Consider the following 12,788-nt stretch of genomic DNA (forward strand, 5'->3'; position numbering starts at 1 on the left):
ATTAAGAAACTTACTCAAGATCAGACCATTTGCAAGTGGTGATGGTGGGATTCAAATCTTGGCAGTCTAGCTCCTGAGTCCTGTCTCTTAGCAACTACATTACATACCTCTCATCTTTTAGATTAAAGATAAAACTAGAAAATCCAGGAGTCCTTTCTCAAAAGAAAGTTTATCTTGAGCTGTTTTTTGCCTCTATCTACTATATAGTCTACAATATTAAACATGAGTTCTTTCTGTTAAGCAATTATTCATTATATCTGATGCCTATAAGGGTCATTTCATCGGGGACCAAGCTATGCACTCACATTATATAGAGGTATTCTGTGTTAACAGTAATAGAACATTTCACAGAATTTTGTATATACATCTGTTACTTATCCTTATTCCATGTTTAGATGACTTGTTTCTGTACTAAAATGTGAACTTGTGGAAAATAAGGATGTTATTTTATTGATAGTTTATTTCTCTGGTATCTAGCATACTTCCTGACACACAGCTGACACTCAATGCATGTTTTTCTAAATGAAATTACATGCCAGAGCCAAGGAAATCAGGTTCAAAAGGAACTTCAGCCTGTATATTAAGCAACCATTTTTTACATTAAATATACAGTTTTTCTCAACAATGAAAAAATCTTTAGACAATTCCTTGACTTTTCTCCTTTATTCCTCATAAAAAATGTGTCTAAAAGTCTGAAGGTTCTTCCTCAGAAATGTCTTTTAAACCTGGATTATTTTCACCCTGTGTAAATTTAGGCCCTCATCCTAACCTGCCCAAATTCCAGTCAAGTGCTCTAACCACTTTCCTGCTATCAAGCCTAGTCTTCCTCCCCTTACAAAGCTAACACAGCCAAATCCATAAAAGATGCCACTTCCTCACAACCTGATTTTTTAAAAGTCCATTGATTCCACTGTGTAAAGGATAAAAATCCAAACTCCTAAGCATGGCATCTAAGGTTTTTGTGATCTGGCCTCAACCTGCCTCTCTCTGTTCACTCAACCCCCAAAGTCATGTTGAGCCACACTGAGCTTCCCTCTTCCCTGAGTGAGTTAGGCCCTCTCTTCCTCCGACTTTCCCTATATCTGGGACCCTCTTCTTCACTGCTGACATCTTGCTCCCCTGTCAAGACCCAGCTTAGCTCCTCCCTTGTGACCCTGTTCCAGTTCTCACCCAGGATATCCATGATTTCTCCCGTATTCTCCAAGCCCCTCAGATCTCCACTGTACCACTTGTTTGCACCAGTGTAATCTAGTAGTGATTAGGTGTCTCCCCACCCAGAACGTGAGCTCTTTATTTAAGAACTTGGCAGGTAGCAGGCCTGGTGTTGTTTGTGGTGCTAACAACATTCATCAAGTCCTGTTGAGCAAAACCAGAAGCAGCCAATAAAAGCTTTCATTTATTATGATTTTTGTCTATACCTTCTTGTTTCAGAAAAGGCATGTGCCTAATAATTCTGTCATGTTCATACTTTGTATTTCCTAAGAACAAATACTAAAGACTGGACCTTGCACATTGTTCGGTTGCCTCTTCTATTCAATGCCTATTCAGAGATCTCAGTGACTAGAGGAACTGCTGGGGAACTGAACTACCACACTGTCCCTTGTGCAAAACTTCCTCCTTGTTCAAAGACAAAGAACCAGCTAGAGAACAAGGTCAGAAAACGTGTAATGGGAGAACCCAGAGCATGCCCCAGGACTCCATACTGGCTTTGGGAGCTCCCAATCCTAAAATACACCAACAGAATTGTGTTTTATCTGGGGATGGTGGGTGTCATGTGGAAATAAAAATAACAACAAATATCTATTGGGAGGTACATGTCCGGCTCAGAGTCTTACACAGAATATCCCAGTGAATGCTCTGCAACCCCTACACTATGAAGAGGACACTGAGGCTCAGAGTCATTGAAACCCAGGTTATCTGGGATCTGAGGCCACCATTTTAGCCTACATCTTACTTTATACAGAATAACAAAATCTAGGGATTTGGGTTTTGTTTTGTCTAAAATTCCTGACTGTGTAAGTAACTTTTAACTTACTTTGTGATGTTGAGACTGAATTTAGTGGGTACACGAAAGGTTTTTATTGGATGCATGAGCATAATTATCTCCTGGTAACAAACCAAAACTCTCATATGGACAAAGCTGGTATTTATTTTTGGAAGCAAAGACCCTGTCTCTTCCACATAGTTCGTTGCTTCCTATTCCAGCATATTTTTTATTACAGAAGAAAATTAAACAATGAAGTACACAAGTGATAAAAAGCTAAGTAGAGACTCCAATCTTTATAAGAAGCTTCGTTTTATTTTCCTGAAGACTTTGGGTTGCTCAGCAAGATGTTATAGGACTGTGGGATCTTTTAGAAATCTGTAATTCCCCCATCTAATAATTAAGTACCAAGATCAGATCTGCAAACATGGAAATTTCTACCAGGTGTAGGAAGAAGCAAGATCAATACTAGAACACTTCAGGTATAGAAGTGGGCTTCTCATGGCTTACCTGGACTCACATTCTTAAGAGATTCTGAGTAGCCACAGAATTTAGAGAAGTTGGAACTGTTTAAGGATTCTATGACTTATGGGCCAAACGCTAACAAATACTGCAAAAGTGTAAATAAAAATGCAGTAGTGGAATCTGCCTATGCTCTTTCCATACATTTATGATAAGAACTCAATGTTTTGGCTTACATAACCAAAATAGGCAAAGATTATTTAGTATTCTTATTGTGAGAGTAATATGGCAATGCTTCATGTGGGAAAAAGTGGAACTGAACAAGATGAGATGTAGAAACTTGGAAACAAAAAAAATTCAAAAGTAAATTTAAGGAATCTTCCACTGAGGAATTTAAGGTCAGAATGCAAAATCCAGGTAATTTCTAAGGAATCTGGTTATTCTTTATTTGTAGTAAATGTTTCATGACAAGTCTATTACTTCAGTTTGGGAAGTCAAAAACAATGGAACTAGCTAAACATTTTTTTTAATCCCTTTAATTTCTTCTCCAAATTTGAGTTTTCCTTGTACTTTTTACATTATGATGTAGAACATTTACTGAACGAATACCAAGTTGAGCTAAAACAGTATCAGGTTTTGATGATCTACCTATTTTTAGCCTAAGGACTAAGTGATTTTCTGAATTCACATTTTCATCTTTTTAATGAAAATGAGGTAATAAACTGGTATGTATTTTCCTAGATTGTCTGAAGCTTTATATACTCTAGGTTTTTCACATAGACTATGCTCTATATTTCTCCCCTATATCAGATATACTTTAATCATGCAGATATAAGTTGCCTTATTCTAATACCAGCAACAGCATATCTGTAATAGAGAAGAGCTTCATTAAATTTATATAGTTTTCTTATTATCCTTGAATGTCAATTTAGTACTCACAGTATATCTATTTGCACCAGTTCTTAGGACAAGATCTGAAACTTGCTTATTCTCAAAGTAGGTTTCTATTACTGTATCAAATATGATATGGTATTTATACTGTACATAGGCTGTCTTGTTATAAAGTTATAAAAATGGTGTCATTTCTGTACAAATCCAGACACTACTTTCTAAGCCAAAATTTAAGTATTTTTGGTAACTACAATCAGTTTAGGCCATTATAATACCACTTAGTACATAGCTCCCTAAATATACTGAAATGTAGTATATGTTATATAATTTTAAAGAGAGAAATTAATTTGGCAGTATTTCACATTCAACAAAACAGAACTGTTACAAAACTTCTTAAGGCTTTCAAAGTGTCTAACACACTGCTTAAGGAAAACTTAAACATACACACAAAAAACTGGCTCAATGAATTTTGTCACTTACAAATAATACAAAATTTTAATAAATTTCAGCTCTGAAGGAAATTTTTTGGCCACAAACAGACTATTTTGTTTGTGTAAGAAGATACTAATGGCCAACAGGTCCTAGATATATTGTGGTATACAAAGCTTCTGTCTGTTGATGGGTGATCTTAGACTCTCATTAAAGAAAAATTTTATCATGTTAGACCTACTAAACAATAAGATCTTCTCAAAAGGCTTGGACCACATTCTGATAACATTCTTAAGCATGTTCCATTACATTGCATATCACAATTATGTTGCGAATATCCAATATAACTCATGTTTACCATTAAAGCTATCTTATGGCCATCCTTCCTGGACTAAGCCATTCCTGTTGAAACCCTGGTTCAAATATTCCTCTGGAAATGACCAAAGTCTAGGCAACAAGTCCAAGTAAATTATTGCACTAGATTTGCCAGTGTTCATATCACCAGTGCATATTTGATAAATAAAAGATTAAATAAAAACCTGATAAATTGGTGAAAGAATTGGTTTAATTTGGTGTTTTCCAAAGTTGGTCATTAGAAGACTAACCCTGGGAAATGTATTTTGATAAAAGGTACAAGGATGATATTAGTTTAGTAACTGATGCATGTTCTAGTCCCTGGCTGGAGTCTCTCAGTGCATCTTAGGATGCTAAACACTCTGAGAGGTCCTGGAAGTAAACAAACACTTTCCAGTATTTATACCTGTTTTCCAAACGTACCTGACCATGGTGACAGGTATTGTTGTCACCATATTCTACATGTATGTGAAAAATCATTAAGAGATAACTCCAAGATCTATTTTCTTACTCTCTACAAAACAGTTAAATATTAATTTTAAGGCACTATATGACATTTCCCAGCATTTGAAATTATTTCAGGATGATATATTTTATCATTTAAAAAGACTTTTAGCCATTTAATTGAATGAAATTAGATATATATAAATCACAAATACATCTTACAAATTATTGGATAGGGAGATAAGAGACTACCCACAGGGGTCTCATCTTTATGTTTCACTGAAAAAAAAATTAAAAGTTCAACTTTTAAAGGCTTTATAGAATATTTTAACTTTATTAGAATAACTCATTTTTTAAATATACATTTAGAACTTAACATTTATACTATTTGGTAGTCAATTCCAGAAAGTAAAGCATATATGCACTAAGGTTCTTATTACATGATAGGATTTTTATCCAAAGTGCCTCCTTTCTTTGAAGGAAAATTATTCTAATTATTTTATGTGTAATCTTACTAAAGGACATGATATGAATGGCAATAAGATTAGTGTATACTTCTTACTGAGGCTTAGTAGGACGTGTTAACAAAATTAAAATTATAAATTTCTGAAAAAAAACTACTTCATCACAGAGATGCGGACATAATTCTACTCAGGGTAGTAACACTGTTGTTATAATCAATGACGCTAGAAAGAGGTCAGTGTCATTTCTAAATTTTAAAACAGCCTGCCTTCCAGTTTACTAAGGAATTGACAGCAATTTTATTTACTCAACTTGGCTTTAATAGCAGGTAAAGTTATCCCCAAAGTACTACTGGTGTCTATACAGCAAAATTACTGGGAAAATATATTTCATCACCCTGAAAGCTTAACTGAGGGCCAATCTCTTCTACTACTAAAAATCGTGTGTGTGTGTGTGTGTGTGTGTGTGTGCATGCCTGTGTGTAAAAGAGAAATAACCATTTGATGACATATTGTAGTTTTCTTATGTTAAACACTTTTTTTATTATATAACATATCTGAGTAATTGAAGTAACTTCACCAGACAGAAATCACATGCTGAAGCATGACAATGCGATACTAATTGCACACTGTGTTGACATTTCAAGCATAATTTCTGTAACAACATTTGCATTCATATACAGGGAGTCGAGCATGTGGGGATAATTTGGGTCATGATTCACGGTAGAAATGCATTGCTTTCAAGCTGATATTCAAACACAGAATCTTAAGCAAATCTAGTAATATTTGATGTTGTAGCATGTACAGTATTTGTATGAACTGACCAGCTCAGGACCAAGAACTGTCGTTGTTAGCCCTTGAAAGAGAAGTATCAGCATTATCTGATTACTTTTATAAGGTAGGTCTTCTTAGACTTATTAATTGAGAAAATATTTGTCTATTAAATAATGATTTTACTAATAGTTTTCAAGTTAGTAGGTGGGAATAAAATAAAAGTTTTATGTAGCTCTTCTCAGATAATACAGCCCAATTAGTACAGAATGTGTCACCAAAATAATTTTCCTTCAATATAGTATACACTCATTTATGACAAGGCAAAAAAACACCAGAAAAGGACAACGATCTCAAGCAGTAAGTTTTAATACACTACTTTTTGGTGCAGAACTATTATTTGTAGCCATGTATCTCGGTTCATATGGATCCAGGAAATTAATGCTTTTTAGGCATACAGAATTCAACCTGATTCTTAAAAATCTTGGCAGACAAACTGAATTTGATCCAATAACACATTTTAGTTGTTTTATTGTTATTGAGGCAGAAATACACCACCATAACATGCAAGGAAAATTAACATTTAAAAGGCAGGATTTCTCTTTTCTTGACTTTGCCCATGCAAAGGTCAAAATTTCAAAGAGAACTTAAAGTTAAAAAATAGGAAGAAAAAGAAAAGAAAAAGAGGTGTAAGGAATAAAATTTTGATCATTAATATGTTTCCAGATTTTTAATTTATTTATAACATTAGCTGAAAATGTTTACATAGCTAATCCAGTCCTTAAAAACTTAGATTTCTCAATTTAAAAGGAAGTCAAATTTTCAAAACCATCAGGCCACAGCAACACAATTAATTGTAGTTACATGTTTTATTGTTTAATACTGAGAACGAAGTAAACTAACTCAAATGTAAATTAGCATTACAGAACAGAAAAGGCATTTTCTGTCACTTGTCTCCAGGTATTTGCTATTATTTTTTAAAGAATATACATTTAAGGATAAATCAGTGCTGTACAGAAAACAGAAATAAAAGACTTTATGCAACTATTAATTTTTTGGTGCTTTTGAAAAGGTTAAGTAATGGGTTTACAGTTTTTAAACAGAATGACTTTGATATGTTAAAGAAGACAGCATTTGTATTAATTTATATTAAAATATGAAAATTTCAGTTAGGTAACAAAATCCTGTAATCATACACTTTCCAAATGAAAAAGAGAATTAGAATGAAGTTCTTTTCCTTATGTCTAGAAACCACAACTATCTAGCTGAGTATATATATTAAATGAAAAGAAGGTTGAGGTTTTTTTGTTTTTTTCAGTTTGGTTTATTTTAGTTTTAGGAAAGAGGAATTAGTAGAAAATGTTTTGTATTTAGACCTAATTTGGATATATGAAAAAATCTGTATAGATCTTTGCATCTGGCAGAGGTTACCAATGTCACTCATATTTGGTCCTGATATAATTTCATTTTTATTCATGCAAGGTAAGTGAAATGCTAGTAAAATAAAATTTGTTCCTACTAAAAAAATCATAATATGAATCACAGTAGTTCCTTCAACAGATTACATAAAGCAAATAGTAACTACTAACAATGCTGGATTATTAAAGTGAAAACTAATTTACAATCTCCTACCATGTTCTAAGATTAAAAGTTTGCTTTTTATTCAATTCTGGAAAGCATTCCAATTATATACAGTTCTGTAAAGCATTCCAATCTTAGATTTACAGAATGAGCCGGGATATGTTTTTTTATAACAGAATGAAAATATGCTTTCATCGTAAGTAACCAAATTCCCTATTAAAAACTCCTGGTAAGATTGAATAGCTTCTGGAGTTTTTCAGATGAAGTTATTTTCTCTCCTAAAAGAGAGAGTCAGACCCGTACTATTATTTATTCTGATATGTTCTAACCCTATGAATAAAATATTTATAATAAAAACTAAGGAATATTTTATACCTCTAAACCATTTCTATTGCCTCCAGAGACTTCCACAGTTTATTACTGTGTCTTCTCAGCTTCTCATTAGGGAATAAGCACCTCAGCAACCACAGTCCACAGCAGACCAGGTGGTATGTATAAATAATGAGCACATGGCTTTTATTCACAACTTCACCACATCAAACTAGATCAGTAAAAAAGAGGCAAATGTGGGCAATAAAATTCTAGTGCTCAAAAAAAAAAACCAGACTTAAGTAGTTAGAAAAATGAAATTTTTTCTTCAATTAGTTGGGTAGTTTCATACATTTAAATTTACTCTTGGTTTTTAATTTTTTTCTGTGTAAGCAAGTTCATCCTCATGTTCTACATTCTTCTTTTTTGTTTTAAATCAAAATTTCACTCTCGTAAAACTAAGGACAGAAGTTCCAAGGCACCCATTCTAGCAATGTAAATAACCATTTTGGTTTAAACTAATGCAAGTGCGTGGCCAACTAATTGGGTTGATATCATATACCAGACACTTAAAATTGTGTCTCATTAAAACAAATCATGAATTTAAAAGTAAATAACTAAAAATACTCCATGAAAAGGGTGACTTGCTGTTCATTCTTATAATGATTTTATCATATCTCAATTTTTGTATTACTTAATCTAAGAAATCTACAACATATTTAAGAATTCATAAAATGGACTCATAAACAGAGTTTCACTGTAACTTCATTCATCATGACATCCTTATCCTCTTTTCAACAAAGATAGTTACAAATTCTTTAGGATGCATCTAGAAAGGAAAACTATCTATTCAAATATGGACGTTAGGTAGTCATAAAGAATCAAGTAGCTAGCAAAAATTTAGTGAAGGACTTATGTTAGCCTATCACCGGTTCATGGCTTTAAAAGCAAAATGTATCTAACTTACAATTTTGGATTCCCAATTATGCAGCTTGTGAATTAAAACAGGCCAGTTTGCCTCTCTCAGCTCTCTCCTCCTGCTTTGGGGCCAGTTCTTGATTTCCTGGAAATAGCTTTTAAGATAACTGAAAGGAGATAAAACATTCATGAATTTTGCAAAGAATTAGCATCTGGGAGAAAATAAAATTGTTGGGAGGGAGAAGTTTAAACAAACTTCTAAAAGGTGAATATTGTGATTTCTAAGGAATTCCATGTCAGTGATGATGCTGTTTTTATTTTTATGGAAAACTGAAGGTTCACTCATTTTTTTTAACTGTATGCAAGAAAAGGAAGTAAATTGCTATGAAACTTATGCATAATAACTGTGGGCAACAAGAAAACTTCTTACTCTATTTTAATTTCTTTAAATTCTCAAGGGTATATCCATGACTAATAATATCTAGTAATCAGAATCTTCTACTTGCAATAATTTATATTATTGTCTATGGTGCAGTGTGAAACTCTGTATTAGACTTTGCAGTGTAAGTTGATCCTAACATTGAGAGACTTGGAAAATAAGCATCATACATTGTCCTGTAACGGCAGAATGATTTTGAAATGTCAACTCTTATACTTCTGGAGGACAGAAGAAATTGAATTTGACCATGTGTACCCATCAGAGATATATTTTCCAAATAAAAATGAGTGGTATGAGATACAAAAATCATATGCAAAGGTTTTGTCATTACCATCATTTTCTGTTCCTGAAGAAAAGTAAAAATAAAAGCTAGTTTATGTTTTGTTTAGTTTTAACCCACTGGATTGTCTTCCATTTTAAATCATAATACAATCTTTACTAGATCCTTACTGAAAATGTACATTATCATAAGTAACTGTATTTCCACACAGAGAAATAAAAATGTTGGGGAATTAGGTTATTTTCACAGTACTTTACAGTGTGCTACATTAACAATAAATCCGTTTTATACTTAGACCTATCATCAAGCAACCCCAGGCTTCTAAATTTTTTTTATTTTAAATGGCCACTATATCTAAGAGAATTAATAAGGTATCATACTATTACTGTTTTTTCAAGTCAAAAGATGTGTTATCTAGAAAATATTTTAACACTGTAATGGGATCTTCAAGATCAATTGTTTTATATACTCTGCAGCAAAAATAACATTTCTAGTAGGAAGGTATTATAAACCTAGGGAAGTCTAGACATTCACGTATTTGTGTAAACAATTTTAACATGGTTTATTATATTTCCAGAAAGGTTAAGTCTTATACCAGTTTTCTGCTAATTCTTCTTTCATATATTATAATAAACATATATGTTATTTGAGTGAATGTGTTACGTATTTTCACACATATATTATGTCATATATACATAAAATAGCACTTAATGGGCACTTTCTTTGCATGTTTAAAATGGGGGGAAAAAAATGAATTGCTATTATGTATAACCCATGGCAATCTTCCCTTCTGCTTCACAAATGTCCATATCGAGATGTAAACAAAACATTGGAGCGAGTCATTCCAGGTGAACTGTATTTCAAGTTGTATGTTGGTGTTCTCATAAAGAATTGTGTACTTCCTGGTAGTAAATACCTAAAAATAAAAGTTTAAAAATTAGACTTTCACAAACAACTTAGTATTAACATCTCTCACTAAACTGCTATGTGGTTTGTAATTTATGGATGTTATATGAACAGTGATAATATCACAACAGTACAATCCACATTAAAAGATTTCCTCTCTCAGATTGAGGGGTGGACAAGAGGGTCATAAAGCCTCAACCAAAGAATTGAATATAGATGTGATATGTAATCTTAGTATCCCAAGACCTCCCAGAAAGAGCCACTGTACAGTACTCACATGCTAGGAAACTTTATGTGGCTCATGTTAATTTGGAATTCAGATTAATCTCCATAAATATTGTGTGAAGCCAGCCAAATATTTCTTAAAAACATGTAATATGAGAATTTGGCTAGTCATATTACCAATAATTATTTGTTCCAAGGATGTTAGAACCATTGATTATAATTTAATAATATTTCACTGATGTACTATGACTATAGGTAAACTGAAAAAAAGCTAAAGATTAACATTCATGACTAGATTATAAACTTTATATTTGTAGATCATACGGTGTTTATGATGACTGAACACCAAAAATAATCATGATAACTAGTCACATGCAACCCTTGAAGCCAAATGTATTTCAGAATACATGAATTTTCCAGATTTTTGGACAATACAGCATGTATACTATATATAACATCTCCATCAAGGCCTTGGGGTAGTACCCTGTAAACAAACCATTCATATTTCTGTTGTGAAGTTACAAATTCTCACAATAAATTGGATAAAGACTACAAATAACTTCATGTCAGTTCAGTTACTTTTGCCAATAAATTGTTTGTTTGTTTGTTTGTTTAGTGTTATAGATTTGGGAATGAGGAATTGCAAAGAAGAGTATGCACCTGTAAAATCTGTCTTCCTCTGGGAAAACTTTGATTGGCATTAGGCCAGTACAATCCATGTGTCTAGAGAGAAATGATCAAGTAAATCCACATGGGCAAATGCAAATAGACATCACTCTTACATTGTAAGTCCTGGTAATGATGTGGTTATGCTGTTAAACCAGGACAAAGATATCCATGAGGCATTTCCAAGAGAGGAGTAGCAACAGAAGATTTGAAATTAGTAGTTGTCTTGCAAAATAAACAATGGCAGACCATCAAAGCATTTACTTTCTTTACTTGATAATATAATTTTCCAGGAACAGTATCATACTTCTTTGCATATATGAAGGAACTGAGGGGGAAGGGTAGCATTAGCTACCTATTCTATATTAAGTAATGTTGAACCTATCATACCTCTATGTCAATGGAAAATTACATGCATAGTTGCGTTATATGGATTTTGTAGAATATGAATTCATTATGATCAAACTTTATACAGCATTCAGATTAAAATGGAAGAATTCCTCATAATATTCATAAACATCATTTTATCATAATATACTCTAAATCTATTACCTAATATCACAAAGTATAAATAATAGCTCAAATCATTAAGTTAACAGAGCAGTAAAAGAATATACAACAAACCAAATTAAATCAAAATTGCATTGTGGGTGATGAATAACGAAACAATTGATTTCTCACATCACAGATTATATGAATTATTTTCTTAACATCACTTGGGTAATTTATATGGATTATTATTTCAAGGGCTGATGGAGTCATAATGATTAATCTGATATCTTCTGCCATAGAAAGGCTACCCTTCCTATCTAGGGCAAAGGTGCAAAAGAAAATAAGGTATTTGATCAAAACCCACTATTTTGTATTAGTTGAGAGAATTATATTTTCTATTGAATATACATTCTGATTACACTAATAATTATCCTAGTAAACATTAACTGCTACCAACTTTGTTTTGAAGAATTTCAAGGAATAGTTAATTCTGACATTACAGTAGCCTTCACATATCCTTTTGAATTAAAGATCTCTGTTTCACGTATTTAAAAAAATACAGAATTACAGTTAAACTATACTATTTTATTTAACACTATTTAAAACTTGAATAGGGTTTTCTATGTGTAAAGCACTATTCTAATTGCTTTAGAAATATTACCTTGTTAGTTCTCATAACAATTCTATAAGGTAACTATTACCGTAGGCCCCATTTGATGGATGACACATCAAAGCCTAGAGGGGTCAGCTGCCTTGCTCACAGTCGCATGGCTAGTAAATGGTAGAGATAGGATTCAAATCCATGTGGTCTACAGAATCAAGGTTCTTAGCAATGATACTGTATTGTCATTTCTCTGTATGAATACCAATTTGAAAACTAATATATACAGTAATCTTATTCATTTTTTCAGAAACATGAAGTATAAAAATCTAGACAGTAGAAAGATACTCATCAACCTAAAGTTTTTAATAGAAGCAAAAAAAGCTAAATGAAACTTTAAGACTGAAAATAAAGAAAGGTTCTATATGAACTAACAAAAAAATCATATGCAATCACATTGAAAGATACTACATTTGCTTCCTTAAGCAAGTGCTGTGGGATATTTTAAAGCATTACAGGGAAACACAACATATTATTTGCCTTAATATCTCCATAAATATCTCCTGGGAGATTCC

The 12,788-nt window shown here is 32.6% G+C and overlaps 1 protein-coding gene across 9 annotated transcripts in view; it reads right to left on the bottom strand.

The window, feature by feature from the left end:
• Window positions 1-6,149: 6,149 nt before the first annotated feature.
• The window catches only part of TTLL7 (tubulin tyrosine ligase like 7), a 146,972-nt gene continuing 140,333 nt past the window's right edge, over window positions 6,150-12,788 (bottom strand). For 6 of the 9 annotated variants that reach the window (XM_073234199.1, XM_073234195.1, XM_073234198.1 and 3 more), the window contains 3 exons: window positions 11,115-11,177; window positions 8,654-8,771; window positions 6,150-6,442 (listed from right to left, as the gene is read on the bottom strand). In XM_073234199.1, the coding sequence (XP_073090300.1) occupies window positions 6,425-6,442; window positions 8,654-8,771; window positions 11,115-11,177 (199 nt within the window). In that variant the 3' untranslated portion in view covers window positions 6,150-6,424. Of the gene's footprint in view, window positions 10,240-11,114; window positions 11,178-12,788 lie in introns of all 9 variants that reach the window. The other 3 variants (XM_073234197.1, XM_017678315.3, XM_073234196.1) reach the window with 2 other exon arrangements.

Source organism: Manis javanica, chromosome 4 (assembly GCF_040802235.1).
Source record: "Manis javanica isolate MJ-LG chromosome 4, MJ_LKY, whole genome shotgun sequence".
In the NCBI taxonomy this organism is placed as follows: Eukaryota; Metazoa; Chordata; class Mammalia; order Pholidota; family Manidae; genus Manis; species Manis javanica.